Source organism: Podarcis gaigeae (assembly GCF_964106915.1).
Source record: "Podarcis gaigeae genome assembly, chromosome: 6".
Classification (NCBI taxonomy): Eukaryota; Metazoa; Chordata; class Lepidosauria; order Squamata; family Lacertidae; genus Podarcis; species Podarcis gaigeae.
The window spans coordinates 26,081,442-26,105,553 of record NC_139682.1 but is presented as its reverse complement, the minus strand read 5'-3'; the positions used below and the strand labels follow the sequence as shown (position 1 = coordinate 26,105,553).

The 24,112-nt window shown below is 41.2% G+C and overlaps 1 protein-coding gene across 17 annotated transcripts in view; it reads right to left on the bottom strand.

Moving 5' to 3' along the window:
• Positions 1 to 24,112, bottom strand: part of PTPRT (protein tyrosine phosphatase receptor type T) — a 605,850-nt gene that overhangs the window by 406,838 nt on the left and 174,900 nt on the right. For all 17 annotated transcript variants that reach the window (XM_083746111.1, XM_083746125.1, XM_083746113.1 and 14 more), the window contains exon 2: positions 21,337 to 21,462. In XM_083746111.1, the coding sequence (XP_083602237.1) occupies positions 21,337 to 21,462 (126 nt within the window). The remainder of the gene's footprint in view (positions 1 to 21,336; positions 21,463 to 24,112) is intronic.

The window sequence follows — 24,112 nt, the reverse complement described above, 5'->3', positions numbered from 1 at the left end:
CAGTGTTCTAACATTCAGCATGTGTACAATAGTATTACAGAAATGGAGAGACAACATTAATTAACTCAAGGAATTAAAAGCTGTAGGAAACTGCATGTACAGTGCTCTGTTCAAGATTGGAAAATTGTAAGTGGAACAATGAAGGATTCCCGAGGCATTTATTCCACTTCAGAAACAAGAACAAGCAATTTTAAACTTTCAACTCACAGAAAGAATTTAGTTGAGAATTTCAGGAGTATATCTAAATTGAATCTTTTAGTCTTTGAGCATATTTTCTTAAGGTCCTCCCTAATATTTGGTGGAGAGACATCTACATGTATGAGAAAATCTCCCCCCATCTTCAGTATGTTTTGCAGTAAAAGTGATGCTGGGGACATGTTTGGGAATTAAGAGAGACATATGAGACATTTTTGCACTATTTGCAGACCCTTCACCAATGTGGCTTGCCTTCCAAAACATAACACATCCCATAGATGGCTCTACATTAGTATGTAGGACTCAACATGATTTCCTCCAGATGTTTTGGACTACAATTCCTATCCTGCCTGACTGCCAGTTAAACCAAGTGAGACAAATGGGAGTTGTAGTTCAAAATATATAGCCTACAACTCGCATCAGCCCCGACAGCAGAGTGAAAATATGATTACAGTCCAGCATCAACTTTAGCTGAACACTTGATCTTTTTGAGAGCTGTTAAATTAACTTCCATTTGCTTCATGTTACAGAGTCGTGATATAGCATATATTCAGATCTTGGAAAGCTCCTTCCACTTTTCAGAAAAGATAACTGGGGTATATCTGGTGGTCTGACTAGGCAGATCTGATAAGGCAGATCTGAATGTCTGAGAAGCAAAATGTAGACTTGCACAAGGCAAATCTCTGAAGTGTGAGAGTCAAAGCTTCCCTGATTGCCTTCTTTTTAGTTCTGGAAAGCCTCCCCCCAAATCCTCTTTGCTTGTAGAGTCTAGATATGCCTACTTGTGGCACCAGAAAGGCACTCTACACATAAACAGAGGAATTTCTCCTTTTTTACTACTTTTCAATTGCCAATACTAAACCTTGGCATCGAAAGCAGGTTGCAACTCTTCAGCTTCCAGTACTAAGCTCTGTCTCTAAAAATAGTTTGCAGAATTAGCTGGTGCCCTTTGGAGCACATCACACTCTGAGCAGTCACCCTGCCAGTGCTAAATCCCTTAAAGTCCACCTGATCTGTTACACAGCAGCAGGACCAACAGACACACTGTATGCATTTGTACTTATTAGTTTGGAGTTACAGCTCAATCAAAAGATGTTTTGCCAGTTCAGAAGCAGTGCACTAATTAATACAACTGGAAGCAAGAAGTTTCAGAAGTCTCCCAACAGCACTCATTAACATACACCACTGAGAGATTTCATAAAGTTCAAAGCTTATCTCGTAGCCTTCATGCTCTGCATGTGCTCAGAACAGCAGCTGGCCAAGTGATCTCCCCCCCCCCCTTTAATTTTTTTGCTAAGAACAAAATTAAATTAGATCAGATCATCATCTTTTTTTCCCTTGTAGAATTAAAAGTATGCTATGAAAACAAGTCAATTGGCTTCTGGAATACACATCCTATCAGATACTTAACAGTAAAAGATAAAAGGGAATACCTCCAGAATTATCCCCATCATAATACAAGAAGTCTGTGACATTTTCATGGCAGAATTAATTAAAATTCAGAAGGAGGCTGTTGGAGGTAAAACAAAAATTCTAAACACTATGTCAAGAGCTCTACAGCTACAGAATAAGAGTGGAGTAAGAGGAAGAGGCTAACCAAGTAAAGGAGCATTGAGAGTCTCCTCATACCACCACCAAATTGAGGAATGTGAGGGGGATTAGGGGAACTGTCAAGTATTACTTTGGGTTCAGGAGAAAAAGCCAGGAGTTTCCCTCTGGTTTATACAACAATCAAAGATGGAGATGAACTTTGGAACTTACAAAGCTTATCTCAGGTTTGAAGTGAGCTTTACCAAGCCCCCAAAGTGCTATCTGGCAGCTTGGTAGAACTTTACTGGAACATTTAATTATTAGTTGTCCCATATTTCATCATTAGAACCCCCAGAAGGTTTTTCTCATATCATGACAAACTTCACTAACTGAAAGTGGTCTGTATTCAGATGCAAAAGTAGCCATGCTTTACAGGTGTGTGTATCTGTGTGTTTAATCAAGGATATATCTTTCCTTAACTACCCAGTGATTTCCTGAAAAGCGTTTAGAACATTCTACTGTTGGAGATGTGATACTGGAACTAGACTGATGGGCAAAGCACAGTATGTGGAGTAGAAGACCTGGAAGAACTGCTGATATTGAGAATACTGTTCTGTCTCTGTAGTACAGAAAAAGGTAACTGGGCACATCCAGAAAGCCTATGCATGCCACTTCTTAAAAGTCTTGGAAACAAATCTTTGTTTTTAAATTCCACCTTTCATATCATTGCTATCATAAGTTACATCTGTTCACATACTTCAGAGAGAATTGTATAACGAAACATATGCAAGAGCAAAAGACTATTCGAATTCACTGAACAATGCTTTTTATTTGAAAAACCCTCAAAATATACAAAATTGCTTTACTCTGCTTCATTTCCCGACATTCATAAACATAATTGCATTTATTTTTCTAGTCAAGACTGCAAAACAAGTGATAATTTACAATATTACAGCTTACATCTCCTGGATTACAGACACTCTATCTGCAACCCATACTGATAAGAGTGCCAGGGGGAGAAACAATTCAAAAGATTTCTACAGATTTCACCCTCCCCTGAGGATGTTCTCTACACCATTATCATCAGCTGCCTCTTCTGCAAAAAAAATAACAAAACCTCCTGAAAATAGCGCACTTGTTTAAGTGAATTCATTTTCCATTCATCAAGTGGAATCTACACAAAGTAAAGTTGACTTATTAAATAAACTATCTAGAATGAGATATAGTTCGGCTTGGTATGGATCAAGCCTACTTCATTTGATCTTCAGACTGTGCTCAGAAGTCATGATTGGAGTGTGCTTTTCTATGCAATCATTTGTTTTCAGAACAATGCTCTCTCTGTGTGTGTGTGTGTGTGTGTGTGTGTGTGTGTGTGTGTGTTTTCCCCTTTTAGCTTTCTAAACATTACATCCAGAGTCCTGCATTGCCTCCTCAGTTCCTAACAGTATTGCTCCTATTCAGGGTTCCAGCCAGCCTGCAATTGAAAGTCCACGGTGATCATAGTTGGCTGCCAGAAGGAGCAATCGCCAGCGGTTCTCTGCAAATAAGGGTCTACCTAAGAGGAGTTGTGTAAGATTATGCATTGTGACAAAAAAGTGAATAGTTGTTGTTTTCCCCCCATTCTCTCACAAGACTAGAACTAAGTCAAGGAAATAAAGTGAAGCTGACTATTGAAAGATTCAGTACAGACGAAAAGGAGTACTTCTTACATAGTGCATAAACATGAGATTTGCTCCTATGACATGTATGTAGTGATGGCCCCCAATGTGGATGCTTTAAAAAGAGGATTAGACAAATTCGTGGAGTATAAGGCTATTGATCTTTGCCAGCCATGATGTCTCCGTTGTACCTCCACTGTTGGAGGTATTTGTGTTGAGTACCAGGGTGGCGCTGTGGTCTAAACAAGTGAGCCTCTTGGGCTTGCTGATCAGAAGGTTGGTGGTTTTAATCCCTACGACGGGTGAGCTCCCGTTGCTCTGTCCCAACTCCTGCCAACCTAGCAGTTCGAAAGCACACTAGTGCAAGTAGATAAATAGGTACCACTGTGGCGGGAAGGTAAATGGCATTTTCATGTGCTCTGGTTTCCGTCGTGATGTTCCATTACACCAGAAGCAGTACAGTCATGCTGGCCACATGACCCAGAAAGCTGTCTGTGGACAAATGCCTCCTCCCTCAGCCTGCAAAGCGAGATGAGCACCGCAACCCCATAGTTGCCTTTCATTGGACCTAACTGTCCAGGGGTCCTTTACCTTTTGCTGGGAATCACAAGTCAGAAGAACACTGTTGCATTCAGGTCCTGCTTGTGTGATAGTCATAGACTTAATCCAGCAGGGTTTTTCTTATGAGGGGAGAGAAGATCCAGTGGTAAACCATGACAGAATCACGAAAAAAGAGGAGCTGGCAGTGAGAATATCAATCTTTTAAGTTTCCTCCCTGGTTCGGCCAAGAGCCCTCAGAGAGCCAGTGTGGTGTAGTGGTTGAGAGCGGTAGACTCGTAGTCTGGGGAACCGGGTTCGTGACTCCGCTCCTCCACATGCAGCTGCTGGGTGACCTTAGGCTAGTCACACTTCTTTGAAGTCTCTCAGCCCCACTCACCTCACAGAGTGTTTGTTGTGGGGGAGGAAGGGAAAGGACAATGTTAGCCGCTTTGAGACTCCTTCGGGTAGTGATAAAGCAGGATATCAAATCCAAACCCCTCCTCCTCCTCCTCCTCCTCCTCCTCCTCTTCTGCTCCAGGTCTCACAGTAGGCATGGATCATGGGCAACATGCACAATTGGAGCAAGGCAAGAAAGCAAGTTCCCACATGCCAACTTTCCCCTGTTAACAGTTATTCTATAAATTCACTTCCATACAAGTTGAGTTATTGCACCTACACACCCACTTTATAAAAAATGACATACCGTAGCACATCAATCCTGTTCCACTTCATTTTTGTTTCCATTCGGTTTGGGCTTTTTGCTGGGTTTGGTCTGTTTCCATGAGAGGTGGAAGAAACATTGTCTGACTGGAATTTATATTGTCATCAGACACCTGAGAAATTGTTAGAATTCCTGCTCTGTGATTGCAATCATGGGATTGTTGTCTATCACATGACGGTGTATGTTTTGACTCCACAGAGTAGGAAGTGATGGAAACAGGATGTTTGTGTTACTGTGTTCCGTCAAGTAGGACTATTGTCCTTTGTTCTTTTCTCTTTGCTGTCTGATGCTAGAGAGAGAGGGAGCCATGTTGCAGTGTGTGTTTATATGTAAATAAAGTAGACTAGCCAAAATGCTGAGTTGCTGAGGTATGCCACACGAACTACGCAGACTCTGCAGATCCCTGAGTGTGCCAGTGTCTGTTGGCATCGGTCGCTGTGATGTTCGGGCTCAGGAAAGCTTTTGAAGCTCCTGAACGATCAACCAGGAGGGAGAGAACATGCCAGTCGGGCATGTGTCTCTGCCAAGGTCCTACTCAAGTGTAGGACGAGCTCCTGACAGAAATAACCTGAGTGAAGTGCTGAGTAAACCTGTGTGTGTTTGTTTCTTTGTTTTAAAGTCAAGCATGTTTTCCCCTCTTGCGAACAATGGAATTGCCTACTATTGCATCCTCAAATTGCAAACCGCTTTGAGGTTCTTCCTGCAATCCAGCGGTATATAAATTTTATGAAATAAATAAATAAGGCTTTCCCAGTTGAGATCCAAGGATCCCTAGATTAGCAGGGTCTTCTCACTCACAAGGTCAGCAACAGATTACAAACTTCCTGCAAGACAGCTTGCCTACCACTATTGGTTCTCCTCTGAAACAACAGGGATTTTTTTTTTTAAAAAAAGCTCTGCCTTAAGGTAAATTATGATAATAATAATAATGATAATTTTACTATTTATACCCCACCCATCTGGCTTCACTAAGCCAATCACATACAAGCCTTTTGCAGCCCCAGAGTGTCTTGCCTAATATACGCCTGTTTTTAATGGCAAATAGGAAGGTGCTAGTTCCGAAGATGACCATTATGGGATGCTTCAAAAGAAGATACTGGGCAATCCAGGACTTGCTAAAAAACACACAGAAAGAGATATATTCTCTCCTTCCCTGCCAGGTCACATCCCTGAGTCCTTGATGCTGCTACCAGCCTGATAATGGTGATAATGGGAAGGTGCCAACAATCACAGCCAGGAGCGCTCACTTCTTGATTGCTTTCACTGAGCAGGAGGGGGGGAGCAGACTGAAAATAGCTCAAGTGTACCATTTAACACAGCCAGGGTGTAGTGATTTTATGGACCCCCGAGGAGAACAATTCATTCTGGGCCATTAAAAGCCTCCCTGGGAGTCTCACTTTCGCAACACACTTCTTTCTCCCCTCCGCATTTTTAGGGAGATGGTATCTGTGGGCAACTGATGAAGTGTCTCTGCAACTCTGTGGGAGATGTATGATTTCTGTACAAAAGTGCTTCTGGAATATATGCTGGACATGAACTGACCTTGCCAATTTTTTTTCCCCACCTGGTGGGGAAGGGAGGAATATACAGTAAGAGGATGCTTCCCCAGAAAGAAAACACGAACTGAATAGTGAAAGGGTCCTCTTATTAAGAAAAGAGTGATTTTAAACAGTGATTGATAACCAGGTATTTTGCAGTTATATACTCAAGAGCACTTAGCAGATATTTAAACTCCCTTTTAAAATACCAAATCCATCATTTCCCCCAACCTTTAAACTGTGCATGTGTAAAAGAGAGCAGTCCCATAATAACAAGTTAATTCAGGATTCAGACTAGGAGTTTTCTAGTCAGTTCCCTGGTACCACTTGTGATAAGCCTACTAAGGGCTGCAAGGTAGAAGGGAAAGAAGCTGCATTATTCTCCCAGGCATGAGGAAATCTCCCCAACAGCCCACTGGTTCCTCTTATATTGGCTATACTTTGTGTTCAGCCCTGGGTCTTGGTTTGAGAAATAGTCAAATTCTGGTCTTGTATGTGTGGCTGCCTGGCTGCTATCTAGATATCCTTAACTCTCTGTTATCCTGATGCCCTCCCAGCATGCCAACCTTTTTGTATCTGCCTACTTGTCTTCTTTTCAGCTCTTCATTTACACATTTGTTTCTGGATTCTTTGCTTGAACTTCTTGCGTTCCAACAGACTGTGCCTTCAGATCAGGGGTGAGGAACCTCTGGCCCTCCAGAAGATGTTGGACAACAGTTTCCATCATTCCTCACCATTGGCAATGCTGGTTGGGGCTGATAAGGAGTTGCAGCCCAACAACATTTGAAGAACACAAAGGTTCCCTGTCCCTGGTCTAGTCATTTCATATATTTAGTGAATGCATGTGGGACAGGGGATGAACTGATCTGCTTCTGACTTCCATATGTTCATTTGAAGGTCTGGACACATCTCACCTGTCTGTAGGGTATCTATCTAGAAATTTTAATGAATGTGGGATAGTTGGAAGCAAATATATTGAAAGAAATGCTACACACACTGTGGATCAGACCAAAACCCTAGTCCAGTATTCTGTTCTCACATGCCAACTACATGCCTTCTTATCCACAGTTTCCAAAATTTCTGGGTTGATTCAAGCATAATACAGTGGTACCTCAGGTTACATACGCTTCAGGTTACATACGCTTCAGGTTACAAGACTCTGCTAACCCAGAAATAGTGCTTCAGGTTAAGAACTTTGCTTCAGGATGAGAACAGAAATTGTGCTCCTGCAGCGCGGCAGCAGCAGGAGGCCCCATTGGCTAAAGTTACAGGTTAAGTACGGACCTCCGGAACGAATTAAGTACTTAACCCGAGGTACCACTGTAATTAGAAGAATATTCCAAGGATGGCAACCATTGAACCCAAACTCCAGCATTGCCAGTGACCAGGCATCATGGGAGTTGTGGTCAAACATCGTCTGAAGAGAAACAGGTTCTCAATCCTTATCCTACACTGCTGTAGACCTAGGTTCTGCCTATGATTCTCTGATGCAGTGCTCCACCCTGCCTCCAGTCCAAAACTGCAATAACCTTGATCTCGTCATCTACCTGCCAATGGGCCAAGACTCAATTACCCACAGAGAGAAGAATACATGCTTCTGTAGCTTGTACTTGCCAAAAGTGGCTGGTGTGCAGAGAAAAAAAAGAGAGAGCTGGCCTGATTCACAAGCTCCACAGGTAGCCAATTGGGGTGACAATTTCTTCTTCTTCTTGAATTTTTATTTTCCACTATATTAACTGTAACGGCTAATTACAACTATATCAAAAGAAAAAGAAAAAATGGTAAACACAGCAGCAGCTGACATTAAAAGAAAATTATATCAATTCTAATTTAAACACATATGTTAATATAAGTTGTCCATATGTCAACACGGAAAAGTCTAATGTTTGTCCTTTCCACTAGGCAATTTGAGTCTCATAAATGCTTGCAAAGTCCACTTTTGTTGTACATCCATTAGTCTCCGCAGCACAGAAATATAATTTAAGGGTGTGTGAACATATGCAAACAGTAAGAATTTCTTCATAACTAAGTCAACGCAGATAATAATATCTAACCAGAAAGAATACACCTTAGGACCAGTGTTCGAAACTCCCATTGTTCTAGGCGCATTTTGCAACAGGGAATTTCATTAGTGTAAGCAGTTTCTGAGCTCTGGGCGCAGTACTGCGCCTAAGATTTCTGATTAAAACTGCAGTGTGGAAGGAAAGGAGGACCCTTTTCTGCCTCCCCACTTCTAGCTACTATCTGAAAACTGGAGAAGAAACCTTCTTTAAAATATTAGGGGGGAGGGCAGGGGAAGGACTAGACCATGTGAAAAAAATGAACATAATATTTTAGCTGGAGTTCATTCACTTTCAGCTTTGTATTCTTGTTATTTTTTTAAAAAAGTGCCTAGGCATTCTGTTCTTGTGCCCATAACCTAGGTTTGAGGTGCCATTTAGCTCCTAGCTTTCATATCTCAGTTTCTAACACTGCACAGGACCAAAATCATAATGCCCAAATCGTATGCCTCAAAGGAGCGTTGCCAATGTTACACCACCAGCTTCTATGTAAAATAGCCAATTCCTTCCCATAAAGGTGTTGTATAGTCTAAGCTACCTGAAACATCATTTTTTGTTGAATCAAGCTCAATTTTAAATCTAATGAAATACTACATATAGCTACTAAAGCAATTTTTCACTAATTTGGCTCAACAGGACACTCTTAACTCTCTATTCCAGTGGTTTCCAGTTTGTGGTCTGTGGACTCCAGGGGGTCCACATGACCCACCCAGGGGGTCCGCGGTACCATTCACACAGCAAAAACTATCACAGAGATATCAAAACTTTCAAAAGTGGGGGGTGCATGGCTTGGCTTCTGAAACACAGGGGCAGTACTTTATTAATTGGCCGCCACCGCTCTATTTAATTCATCTCTAAGATCCTGAAAATCTAATTTACAACATTCCAATAAAAAAATTATAAACAACTATCGCAAATTTAGCTTTCTGTGATGAGATTTATACTTTAGACCAGTTAATAGGATCAGATGGAGAATTTTTTGCAATTTCAAACTTGGGATGACAGCTTTAATAGTTTTCTTGGGAGGGTAGGGGGGGTTGTAGTTTCTCACTGCTTTGTCACAGAGGTGCTTTATCATGAAATGGGTGCAAGCTTCCAATTATTTTACTTTTTCCTATTTGAAAAATCCTACTTTTGCTTCTGATCCTCTATCACTATTCAAAGGGCATTTGTGAAGGAAAACATGGTAGCAGCAGAACTTGTAAGTTAAGCAAAAAAAGGGGTGGGTGGGAAAGAACTTCTGCCATCAAAACATTTTTTTAAAACAGTTAAAAAATTGAAAAGGAAGCCACCAACACCACGGCCATTGTAAGCACATCCCCCACCCCCCAAAAAACCTCTGTTCAAAACATTTCATCCCAACTCCTCTGAAACCACATTTCTATTGTGTATTCATCCCAAATGGCTCCTTCCAAGTCAGGCAAATCCCCAAACAGGGTGAAAGTAGCCCAAGCCTTGTTACTAAGCAATAAATACATGAGCCTTAAATTTCAGGGGAATTCCAGACCTACATTTACAATACTTGATGCAATTGATGTTTTCTCTCAATGCTAACTTGTACAGTAATCTGTTTATTTGTACATCCTAAGTAATTTCTGGAAACACAAAGAAAATGCCTTCACCACCATTCATGCTCCCTAGGCTTAGATGAGAACAAATAATAATAATTCATGATGTGTACACAGTCAGATTCTAAAGCTGTTCCTTTAACAAGTCTGCATACTTCCTTGTAAGCAAAAATTAATGCATCTAGGTATGAGTCAAAAATATAGTAATAATTTTATCACATTGCTTCTGGAATAATAATAATAAAAATGCTATTTCTAACAGCTGTTGACAACCAATGCAGCCTGATCAAAAAGACAAAGATAAATGTAATGTCTCAGAGATGCACAAGCTGTTTGATTTGAAACACACCATTTTTCAGGGCTGTACACTGTACTAAAAATTTATCGAGTATGGAAAGAACTCCATCCCATTCTGGTTTAATGTGGACACTGTTACAAGGTGACAGACTGTGCCAGATATGCAAATCAATGAAACAGACCACTGGAGGTAAAAATCCCATAATAGGCTGCCCTTGCTTCTTCAGAAAGTGGTGAATTATGAGCCTCATGAGGTCAATTCAAGGGTGCCTGCTATCATGGTGCTCAAATCAAGATCCTCAAAGCAGTGGCGTAGGAAGGGGGGTGCGGTGGGTGCAGGCTGCACTGGGTGTCATCACTGAGGGGGATGACCACAGGGCCTGGCCTGCAGCATGCCCGAGCCACACATCTCTCCTGGGGAGTGACACAGTGGCTCGGGCACCTGCAGGCTCTGCACTGCCCGAAATGGCAACGTGGGGCTTGCGGACTCTGTGGAGGTTCTGCGCAGCATGCTCTGCCCCGGCTTCCCCCGCCCCCCAGATGCAGGGCATATGCTCCACCCGGGTCCCCGAGCAGCTAGCTACGCCACTGCCTCAAAGCCAGGCACTAGTTTCCCTGCTCTGCTTACCACTAGGATTGTTGTTCAAAGAAAGTAACTACTAAGAGAGACAAGAGAGTTGGTTGATAACAACCCTCCTGAACTTGTGAATGATGTGATCCAGGAGAGCCAGTTCCATGACACAGGCTGCTTTATGGGTCTACGGCCTGCAGCTGCACTCCCTGAGTCTGGCCCACATGTTACAGAATGAAGTCGCATATGGCCCCACTTCACTTCTGGACCATTTCCCTGCTTGGTGTGGAATGTCTCCTAGTTTGTTCCTCAGCTTGTCCTGTCACACTGTATCCTGCCAGATTGAGGTGGATAGCCATGTATTCTGCCATGCATTCATCTGCATTTGGATTTGGTTTCAGTGTGCACTACTTACCGGCAGATCAATATAGTTGAATGTTATCAGTACCTTACTGTTCTAAGCAGAAAAACTTAAACAAATGGCATATGGAGTCTAACTGACCCTGTTAATATGCATATAGCATAATTATAACAGTTGCACAATTATAACTGTGCAATAAGCATTAGTTGTGAATTGCCAGACACCTTGCAACCCTAACACATGCTGGAAGCTGCAGTCTATGCATAATATCAACATTTTGCAACTGTGAGAGTAAGACAGACAAAACAATCACATAAAACATGGCTGTAATTTGATATTATTGCACAGAAATGACATATTTCCCTTTTCTTAATGTTAACCATATCAGGCCCTACAAGTTCCAAGGCTGGATGTTGATGGCTGGGGCAAGGTGGATATGGTCAACTCTAGATCTAGGTCTACTAGGGAGAGATGTCTTTTGTCTGTTCACATTATTATTGCCACTGTTTTATTTATTGAATTTCTATACTGTCCTTATCTGAACATAGCATAAAAAGACATGATGAAAATACAAAATAAAACAAACACAAGCACAAACCAATAACTCCACTCCCACAAAGCGTGTTCTCATTAAAAAGAGAGCACGTGTTGCGGATGGGGCCAAACAAAACACCCACGGTTGCCAGCCAGGTTGATTCAAGGGACTTGGATCAGATTGGTGGCTGGTGTTACTGGGGTAAATTTGATGTTGCCAATTTAGGGGTGGGATCAGAGGTTATTTAAGCAAGGTCCACAGCATGTTCCTTTCTCTTTCGCTGTGGACACCGGATCACCCGCCCGCCCTCCCTTGATTGGGCTTCCGCTTTGACCTTGCTATGCCTGTCATGGGGTCGTCCGCCTTGGTGCGGGGGCCTGGTAGGAATTTTTCCTTTTGGCTGATTAGTGTGTGCCAATTGGGTTTTGCCTACTGCGTAGCAAATCGTCACAACTTGTAAGGTTGGCAGTTAGGCATTGGTTAAATTGGTTGGTGGAGGGGTATGGATTGGCTGTGCCTGCCCCTCCAATGCTGCTGCTGCACGGGTATTCCGTTAAAGGAATTCTGGAGCTTACCATCCCCTTCGTCCAAACCCTGAGGGCAGGGTGCGGGCCGCGTAAGTTCCAAGGAACATGCGGGGATTAGCTGAGGGTCTGTGTCGCAGCTCCAGTTGACCCTGATCTTGTTCCTCCGCACTGACTAGGGAGTCAGTGCTGTCCCCCAAGGCGGGGGGGACAGCTAGTCATAACCAATGCCTAAGCAACCACTCACAATTTGTATGATAGTAAGGTTGTGGCCAAAATTATGCCAAAAACCTTAAACAAAAATTATGTGTGATGTGTGAGTTATTGGGGTAGGGGTGTTTTGGGGGACCTCAGCACGCAAAGACATTTAAAAGCCCATAGATTGTTTAATCAGCCAAAAGCCTGATTATAGATGAACATCTTCGTCTGGCGCCAAAATATATGTAATGAGGGCGTCAGGCAAGCCTCCCTAGGGAGAGCATTCTACAAATGGGGAGTCACCGCAGAAAAGGCCCATTCTCATGTTGCCACCCTCTGGACCTCTCATGGAGGGGAAAACACAAAGAAGGACTTCAGATGATCATCACAGGATCCATGTCAATTCAGATGGGGAGAAGTGATTTTTGGTTAATCATAAATGGTTCAGCTTACAAACAATCTAGGTGCTTAAGCAGATAATTGACACATATTTGGAAAAATGAAAACAGAAAAACACAATTCAATCATGCATTTAAAAGTGGATGTGGAAATAACTTTCTTTATTTTTGCCCTGAATCTTCCAAAATGCAGCTTCATTTGGATGCATTTGAGTTCTAGTGTTATGAGAGAAACTTTTCTCTATCTACTTCCTCCACACAGTGCATAATTCTACAAACTTCTAACCTGTCACCTCTTAGCTTTTCTCTAAATTAAAGCATTTTCTCATAGGGGAGTTGCTCCAATGCCTTGATTATTCCACTTGCCCTTTTCTAAACCTTTTCCAATTCCACAACTGTACCAACAGCATTCCAACTGTGATTGTACCATAGATTTGCATAATGGCATTAGGATATCCACAGTAAGTTTTGTAGATAGTGACTGTGCCACTTCTGCACTGTGTACTGCACTGAGCAGATTGTTAGTATTTATTTATTTATTTAAAAAAGTCTAGTGGTAGCGGAATGGAAAAGTTAATAGCCAGCATTACTGAAGGTCATTTTGGTAAAACTGCTCATAAACAGGAAATGCAGTGTTGGTTTTGTATTCACAGGGCATCCTTACAAAATGATATCAAAGTAATTACGCCAATCAAGTTAGCCCTGTTTAGGCCTCCACTGCAGCTAATTAGTTAATGCCTATGACACACTTTGAACATATAAAATATGAAGATTTGCTGGTGCTATAAAAAGTGATTGGCAAGTCTTCTCCGGGGTACTTGGAATGCTAAGTGCATCTTGACTTCTCTTGTAAAAAAATCTATTTCTGTCTGGTTGTCCGCAAGAGAGGGTTTTTATTTGTTGCATTATAGAGGCTTGCTTTTGAAAACAGAGGCCCATGGGCACATTGGGATCAGGAAGAGTGGACTAAGACACATTCTGTGGGACCCGGAACCAAAACGGTTAGCATCCCAGGCCATGTGTTGCTAAAGGTCAAAGTACTGAAGAGGAATAAGTAGGAAACACATTCCCATGTTTTTATGTATGCAGCACCAAACTCCCCCCACCCCCGAAGTCTAAATTTATCCTCTGTAGATTGCACATGTGTCAGTAGTATGGGCTATAAAAAGGTTGGGTTTGTTTTGTTTTTTACACCACTACGAGAAAGCAGAGGAAGCCAATTTTCTACAGATACACACTACTCATTTTCATTAATGCAACCTGTTTGACTGAAGGTAAAATTTAACACTTGCAGACACCAAATACACAAATAGCTTCAGGAGTCTTGAAACAACAGGATTACTTCACCAGGTAAAACAGAGACAATAGGCTAGATATTTTTGAATGGTTAAGTGGGTTGTGGTTTGAGGACCTGACCCCCGCAAAGTGAAATGTAGACACAGGGACACGTGATATAAGGTTAATGGGCTAGAAAAGGCCACAACTTTATTGATTACAGCAATGAAAAGGTATTGGCTTAGACATTGGATCGTGAAACAAGTGAGTTTATTCACCAGGGGTTCATCACCTGTTGATGCTAATCCAACTATAGGCTCACCCCTGATGTCACCGAGGGTCGTGCCATGGCCTCCCGCCAAGCAGGCTTCAGACGGAATACACGACCGCCAGATTCCTTTGACGGAATACCCCTAGAAATTGAAGGCATAGGCGATGGCCACACCTAGTACTTCGGCACACCACAACACATTATTCCAATGCCTAACCTACCCACCAATACCACAAAAAGTTGTGACGATTGCTACGAGGTAGGCAAAAACACCAAAAAGCCTAATGCCTAATGGAAAATCTCCTACCAGGCCCCCAAAATAAGCAAACAAGATTCTTCTAAGACCACCCCCTTTTACAAGAGTGCCAACTAACCCACCTACATGTAATTGGCCCTTGGCTGCAACATAGCATCGAAGGTCATATCAGCATCATATTTTTACTACTTCGGTGGTCATACATGCCCACAAAGAATCCTGGGAATTATAGTTTACTAAGGGTGCTGAGAGTTGTTAGAGATCAATTACCCACACCTCTTCCTTTTATGAGGGACGCAGGTGGCGCTGTGGGTTAAAGCCTCAGCGCCTAGGACTTGCCGATCGAAAGGTCGGCGGTTCGAATCCCTGCGGCGGGGTGCGCTCCCGCTGCTCGGTCCCAGCGCCTGCCAACCTAGCAGTTCGAAAGCACCTCCAGGTGCAAGTAGATAAATAGGGACCGCTTACCAGCGGGAAGGTAAACGGCGTTTCCGTGTGCGGCTCTGGCTCGCCAGAGCAGCGATGTCACGCTGGCCACGTGACCCGGAAGTGTCTCCGGACAGCGCTGGCCCCTGGCCTCTTAAGTGAGATGGGCGCACAACCCCAGAGTCTGTCAAGACTGGCCCGTACGGGCAGGGGTACCTTTACCTTTACCTTTACCTTCCTTTTATGTGCTAAGAGTCCCATGACCTATCTTGTTCTCTAGCTTCCAGCTCCCCAGTCCCTGGATTTCTTCACTGAGCCATTTCTGAGTAAGTCCATGTTTTAAAATAAGGCTGTGAGTATCTCACAGTGAACAGAGGGGTAATGATTGAACGTTCACACAAATCAGCTGGGACAAAGTGCAAGAGAATGAACTAAAGTTCCATTAGCCTCCCAGAACTAGTTTTACAAATGTCATTAATAGAACATTCATTCAAAAGGAAGGTAAGTGGAAAGGAAATCAATATTTGCTTCTTAATCTTCTAATTAAGTTGTTGCTTGTTTCCAATCCTGAGAAACCCATTATAAAAACCATTTGTTTGTAATGATCTAAAACAAAGTGTCTCCCCCTACTCCCAAAACTGGCTGGAAACAGAAATAGTTTAAATTGTTCTTGATTTTTTTATTTTTTATTTTTTGTTATTCAACATATAAAAGGGGGGAATGCAGTAATTAGTGTCCATCAAGTGTCCTGGGACTTAAAAAAAAAAAAAAAACCCTCACTGTAAGCCATTGATACAAGCTCATTATATCTGAGAACAAGGATTTCAAAGATTTTAGGTGTTCACAGGAACTCAGAAAGCCCATAATTTATCTGGATTATACACTGTATGACACCCATGGTTCAGCTGCTTAAGAACATGTCTTTAAAGCATAGAATCATAGAAGTGTAATGTTGGAAGGGATCCCAAGCGTAATCTAGTCCAACCCACTGCAATACAGGAATCTCAACTATGGCACCCATTAGAGTTGGCCATCCAACCACTGCTTAAAAACCTCCTAGGAAGGAGACTCTACAGCCTACCAAGGGCATCCATTCCATTGCCAAACAGCTCTTGGTTGGGTTTCCAGACCCTTTATTATCTCGGCCGCCCTCCTTCGCACTTGTTCCTCCTCTGCACTTGTGGACACAATATTCCAGGTGTGGTCTGACCAAGGAAGAATAGAGTGGTACTATTACTTCCCTTGATCTGGACATTACCTGTTGAATTTTTTTGCTGCTGCTGCATCACACTGTTGACTCATGTTAAGATTGTGGTCTACCAAGGTCCCAAGATCCTTTTCACATGTGCTACTGGAAAGCCAGGTGTCCCCCCATCTTATATTTATGCAGCTGGGTCTTCCTGCCTAAGCGTGAAATTGTCCCTATTGAAATTCATTTTTGTTAGTTTGGGTCCAGTTCTCCACTCTCTTAAGGTAATTTTGAACCTATATTCTGTTTTCTGCAGCACTAGTTACCCCTATGAGTTTGGTGTCATCTGCAAATTTGATGAGCATTCCCTCAATTCCCTCTTCCAAGTCATTTATAAAGGTATTGAACAACAATGCGCCCAGGATAGAACCCTGTGGCACCCCACTTATCACTTTTATCCAGGATGATGAGGAATCATTAGTGAGCAGTCTTTGGATTGGGCCAGGCAACCAGCTACGAATACACCTAATAGTACCTTGGCATGGCTTGTTTTGAGAAACCCATTCTGGGTCTTAATAATCACAGCATTATTTTCTTCTTGTTCACCAACTGACTGTTTAATTATCTATTCTTAGACCTTTCCTAGTATTGACATCAAGCTCTCTGGTTGATAGTTGCCTAAATATTCTTTCCCCCACTTTTTGAAGATGAGCACATTTTCCCAACGCCAGTCTGCAAGGTTCTCACCTATTCTCCAAGAATTCTCCAAGATCATAGGTGGAGATTACATTCGCAAGCTCCTTTAGTACCCTTGGGTACTAAATGTTTACATTAAACATTTACTAAACCTACGGCTACTTTTTCGCAGTTCCTGTGAAAAAGAAGAAACTTTCTAGTTTCTTATCAGTGTGAACTTGATTTTGTAGGAGTGGGCCAGGCAATTATCCTTCACCCAAACAGATGCTTACCAAGGAAGAATATCTGAATGGCCCTTGAATCTATTTAGAGCAGGGCTATATAACATTGGATGGCATGCAGATAGATTCATTATTAAATTGACAACTAGTCGAAGGGTTATGCTAATGAGAATGAAGATTCCTGGCAGAATTGATTTTTATTGCATTTCATATTTTGCATATACCTGACAAGTTCATTCGTTAATCAAAGGCAGAACAAGGATAATGCCCGAGAAGAGCCAAACTGAAGGAGAAAGCAGCTCACTTGTGTGTGTTTAAATGCATAACTGGTATTCCATTGTTCTGGATCTCATGGAAAACCATTGTGGTGTAATGATTAGAACAGGGTTTGCCAAACTTGGTTCTCCAGCTGTTTTGGGACTACAACTCTCATGATCCCTAGCTAGCAGGGCCAGTGGGATGATGGGAATTGTAGGACAAAAACAGCTGGAGACCCAAGTTTGGAAACCCTGGATTAAAGTGTCAGATTGGGACCTGGGGTTAGAGGCAGAATTCTAATCTCCACTCACCCATAATAGTTTACTGGATGAACTTGGGCCAGCCTGTGTCTGTCAGCCTCACAGGGTTGTTGTAACGGGAGGGGGTAACCATTAACACCACTTCATAATTCTTAGGGGAAAGGTGACATGTCAATTTAATGATTAAAAATTAAACAAAATGGAACCACTTTCTAGATCAGTTGTGATCAACTTGTTTGTTTCCGTGGCTGTAATGTGAAGTTTTTTGCTCTTTGTGTCCGCAGAAGTGAGTAAGATACTCAAGCATGTGTGATGAGCAAAAGTGTGCCCAACTGATGGGCAAAATTAGTTGTGAACTATGCAGGGCTTTTATTACACACTATTTAAAATACTTAATGGTTTAACTTGACAAATGGAATCAATAAATAACTTTAAAAGAAAAAAGAAAAAGCCTGGCCAAAGTTGTAAAGGCATAACACTTAACAATTTACCATATGAATTCAGACACAGTGCCAATTTTCTACATTTTTATGTATACCCTCTACAACCATTATTGCTTTGCAGAATAGATTTTTTTTTCTTTGAGAAATGAAAACATAAATCTATGTCTGGTTTCCTGCATAACGGTTCGTTGTGTATAAGCTGCCAGGAACCAATATTTGACATTTAAAAAAAAAAAAAAAAGTTCCATAAGGGTACATATTGCCAAAGGCAAGGAGGAAGATCTGAAGAGAAAGTAACTGTTCGGTAACTTAGATCCAGGACATACGGTACTCCTGATCTATCATCTTATATCTATAAGCATGGGAGCCCCCCAGGGACAGTAGAAGAATAGGATTTCCTATTGTACAAATGGAAGTCCTGACACTAATGGGACAAATTCATTGGTTACAACCCTTGGATTTTATTAAAAAAAGTTGGTAGGAAATTTCCTCTTATTGGTAGCTATTTTGCTCTAACCATTTTTTGAGCAATCCCCCCCATTGCAATTGCCATCATGCTTATCTTTAGTTTGCTTACATAATAGCAGAGGGGTCTATCTTTCAAAAATGCAAAAATCACACAGCTCTACAAGCCACTGAGGACTGACTGAATCTCTCTCTCTCTCTCTCTCTCTCTCTCTCTCTCTCTCTCTCACACACACACACACACACACACACAACCAGGCACTTGAACACTTTTTATGAGGCTGTGTGCACTAGCACACTCAGTCTGAAAAAGACACCAACAGTCATAGCTATTATATTTATCACTTATCGTATGAACCAGCTGTCTAATGTCCACCAGTGAGTAGGTTGGCATTATGTAGCAATGCATGAAATTGTGATATCTTGATACTGGGGAAAGAAAACAAGTTCTGTGAAACTAATCATATGTCATGCTTAAACTCAGGCTTGAGTGCAGGGATTAGCCAAAAAATTTAACAGTAATTTATTTAGAGGAGTGTTTCTTTAAAAAAAAATACAATGGGGAATGGGGAGGATTTCAGGGAATGTAGGAATGAACTCAAGAATGCAAGGCTTAATGGTACTCTCATTAAGGGAGGTAATTATTACTTACATAGCAACATGACTGCACATGCACACTCCAGAATAGCATAAAACAAGAGAGCACTGCTAAAATATAAGCAACTAGCCATGAGATATCACCCATGAACTAACAATGAAAAGGCAGCTAGTATAAATTTCCCTTCAAGTATGCCTTGCAACCTGATCTGGCAGCCTTTCTGCAGCTAGAAGTGCTTTGGATATGGCATGCCAACAGTCATGATAGAACAATGTCAGAAAGTGTGATATTGTAGCAGCGACATCCGCAGTGGCATTTTGCTGCTATCACAGGCAGTTGTGTCAGCAGAGATATTTAGAACTGGAGTGACAAGAAAGTTTCTCTTTCTCTGTTTCAACAAAGCAAACTAACATCTTGATTATTGCCATTTCTAAAGCTCAGGGGAGGTCATGATTTCACACCGTTTTGCAGATCAAACCAATCTCTTAAAAGAAACTGCACTTAAACCTCACATCCTTTAAGAAATTAACTTTTCCTGTCCTCCAAAAGGCAATACTGGTATTAGCAAAGAAATATAATTAACAATTAATGACTTTCGCACCAGTTACAATGGGAAACCCCCATTTTGCAAAAGTCAACTTCAATGAAATTCTTTGTCACTTTAGTGGATCCTGAACAGTTCTCACTGTGGTGGTGAGCATCAGGTTGGCTTATTACAGCAGAAATACCACCAATAAAGTCAACAGCAGCCCTATCAGAAAAGGGGGTGCCAGAGAAAAGTAATATAGTAAAATAATAGGTGATATGCACCACATTTAATTAAATTAAAGTTGGCTGTCTCTCAAAATCAAGTCAAAGACGTGTCAAACATAGGTTACACATTTGAGAGTTAATCCGAGTGTCATCATTTATTTCACACAAATCTCTCTAAGTACATGGGGGGAAGTGCAAAAATTAGGAAATTGTGTCCCTGGTTTGTTGACATCCAGAACTCTACAACGGATTGAGAATTACCTGGGTTTCTCAGAGCCAAATCAATATACAATCAGATTAATGAAATCATCCCCACAACCACCACATATGTAGATCAAAGACTACCTGGAAATATTTGTCATTATGTTCTCTGGCGCAGCCTGTATGATGACCCAGGGGAAAGCTATATTAGAAAACTTTCATCTCCTTCATTAATGCCAATGATCCTTAATAGATTGTTTATATGTTGTCTAACAGTGACAAGTTTGTTACTTATCATGCAGTGAATATTGCTGTGGCAACACAGAAATTGAGAGTGTGCTTTGTAGAAACTAATGTAGATAATTGTATCAACCTTTAATCTTGTTTTACTCTGTCAGATGTTACTATTAAAAACAGTAATCAGATGTAATGCAGGTTTGGTTTTGTACTAAAATGTGAACCGAGTTTTCTAAAGACCTAACTGGTTGCACAATACAATTTATTTAAGCAATTGTTGCCCTACCTATCTACTCAAAGCAGTTTGCATTAACCATTAAAAACAATAACGCAAACATACATTGCAAAGCTAGCAAACCACTTCAAGAGCCAATAAAACCAAGCCACAATTTTACTCAAAAAGGTGAAACTTCCATTACAATTACCTAGATAAAACTATTAAGAAGTAGGAAACAGAAAGCCAGCTCTTAAAGACAAAGGTTAAGTTTAATTCTCTGATGTTGAAAAGTCATCATGAAGGGGGCAAAATGTATCTCCTGGGGAAAACAAATTCCAAAGCCTGAGTGCAGCCACTGAAAACCCCCTTTTTGTCTCATCATTAACTGTGCCTCAAACATTGACAAAAAAAAAAAAAGCCTTTCCAGCAGATCTTCTGTAGCATACAAGTTCATATGAAAGAAGGCAGACAATTGAGATACCTTGATCCTAAGCCATATAGGACTTAAAAACCAACAGTTAGCATTGTTCCTACAAGATTAGACTGACAATAGGCAGGTGATTAGCCTTTACATTTTGAATCCAAATTGCTACATGAAAGTGGGGGAAATGGGATTCAAAACCAACATATTCTGGGCAAAGACGAAGGTTACTAAGTACCAGTAACAACCAAAGCTATACACACTCAGAATGGCTTCTAATGTGAAGTGTCCTACCTTATAATGTCAAAGTGTAATTTCTACACTATTCTGGAAAATGATATGACAAGCTGACTTGTTATTCCTGCCCGTATTAGCCAACATCGCAGTTTTGGAAGTTCTCACCCCGAGATAAATAATTTTGTTTAGAGGCTTTCTTACCCAGCATGCTTTTTACTCACCAGTTGGGACAGCAGGATCCATTGTTGGTTTCTCCCAGGTATTAATCTGCTCCCAAGTAAATCCATTGGTCCCCAGAGCCACACTATAACCACAGTTACTGTAGTGTTCATCAAACGAACAACCACCTAAGGAGAAAAGAGATGAATAAATACTTTTGTCTTAATTACTTCTGTCTCGTTATGTTACTCCATTTAAATCAGTGCCTTTTATATTAAAAAAACTTGCAGGGGGAAAATAAAATGAATTTCTGGAGCATTAAATTGTTTCCACTGCCCTGGGGGTATATAGCAAAGATTTCTAAGTCTTAAATGTATACTTGGAACATATGGCTTGCCTTTTTTAAAAACATAATAAGCAATTGTTTCTTAGGTCACTTTTCCTAGTCACAGCTTTAAATCTTCACAATATAGATAGTAGTGTCATATGCCACACATTAATCTGAAGATTTGTGCTCATATCTCAGTTAATGGTCCCTGAGGCATTGTGCAGTAAAACCTAATGTTCATAAAAGATCACGCAGAGGGGAAGGAGACAACTTCATATTTGAATAAGCAGCACATTAAAGTTTGGTGCTCCCTTGCCACTTTGGTTTCCCTTTGAAAGTGCAAAAAAGAGTGTTGCAGTTACAAGTCTTCCTCGTTTTATGTGCCTTTCTATTCTAGTTTTTGTGCACTAAGATCCAGATTTATTTTTAGTAGCATTAGCAAAGGGCTACTTTAATCCCACCCCCATTCCAGGTGAGTTTTGCATTAAAACAAAAAGAAATCTCTTCTGGCATTGATATTGCCACATGCTTATATATGAATATGAACTTACAAGATTTTCATAAACTGATAATAAAACTGATAATAAAGTATTAGCACAATCTAGATATGTTAAAAAAAAATCCTCTGCCCCCCCCCAGTTCAGTTTAATAGGGAATCTAAAACTGCTATGACTTCTCCCCTTTTCACAAAAGTGGATGAAATTTGCAGGTGCAGCAGCCCTTCTAGAACAAATTATGTTTTACAATACGTTGCCTCAGAAGGAGAGATGATTATAGTGGCCAGCATATCCGGCCCATGAGCAGTTGATGTCACCAGTACCCATGCAGAGGTGCTTTTGCTCCACACTAGGTTTCATGGCATGTGTGGAAGAAATGAATGCTTGCTTGACCTGGTTATTGATAGAAGACCTGGACCTTTCAGTCCCTACCAAAAGGGGATGGTTTACATAGCACAAGCTTCTGCTTGTCATTTTTGAGAATGTTCCTCACTAGGGCAACAGTAGCCAATGTTGTTAGACTCCAGCTCCCATCAGCCCCACCGATTATGGACAGGAGTGGTTGTCCCACAAAATCTGCATGGTACCACATTGCCCACACGCAACCTGGAATCACATAGTCACTATTAAACCTGCTTAGCATTCAGGAGAAAAAGTCATAAATGAATGTATCCAGTATTCAATGTAAGCTATCCCTGTCCTAGTTCTCCTACGGAAACTGGAGTTTATTCATCTGTCATGCTAGGTATGACATATTTTGTTTCCTCCTCCAGTCATGTTGGAATTCTGTCCACTCTTTGGAATTTAGGAAATTCTTAAAGCAAATTAGCAGGGTTGAAAACACCCCTGACTTGCTCTGCAAGTGAAACGCCCAAGTAAGACTGCAGGATGCCAACCAAAAGGGATATAGGTTTGCTATTTGACTTCTATTCCTCCCTATAAGCCACATTCTCCACGTACGTACCCTCATAAATTCAGTGTAACTTGTGTAACCAAACTAAATTCAGTGTAACAGTGTACCTAAACTGGAGTGGTTCAGTGTTAGACAAGAGAGGGTCAGCACAAGGGTTTGGTGTCTTTCTGTCCAGTATTCACGATCTGCTTCATTTTAAAACCATTGCAAGGAAATAAAAACACAAATGCCTGGTGATGACTTACTCAAACAGTCACTATCTGGCCCCCATTCCATATTCTTCTTCTAACTACTGGGGGGGGGGACTAGTTCCTGCTTTCACTTTCCTTATGAAAATTGCCCAAAGCTAAATTAATTAAGCACTCTAGATGACTTCCAAATATAGATAGGTAATTAAGCATCTTTATGCATGGTTACTTTTGTGGGCTAATTTTTAAGAGTTGTAACCAAATTTCAATGAAAGCAAAATGTCAAGATCATTTTGGGGGAATGCTTCTTGAATAACATACCTGACTTCTTTGGAAGAAAGCAAAAAGAGAATTTTGATATGATTCATGAAGGATAGGCCACATGAATGCTTTTCATTGACCCATGCACCCCACTGCATCAAATGAGGATGTTCTGTGTGGCTTCTGCTGATAGGGCACTGGGCAAAGCATTCAAACAATTGCTTCACCACATCTAGAGTAACCCCTGAAAAAGCAACAGCAGGACCTGATCCTGCCTTTTCCCCCTAAGAGCTGATAGGGAGATGCGACAATAGATAAATAGATATTTAACAAAACAAATTCCTGCATGGCAGGGGGCTGGACTACAAGACCCTCGGGATTCCTTCTAATTCTATGATTCTATGAACATGTAAAAAGTAACAAAACAAAACAAGCAATAATGGCTCCATAAATTGAAGGAAAATTGCAAGGATAATGAAACTGAAGTAAGCAATCAAAGATTATTTTATCAACAACAGTAGAGGAAGGTGAGGCAAAATGAGATTTCTCAAGACCAGATTAAAAAATGTTGTAATTGTCAGGAGCTGAGAACAGGAACGTCGGGGGTTTTTTATGCAAAGAGGGCCCAACTGTCTCATACAGAAACTTTCG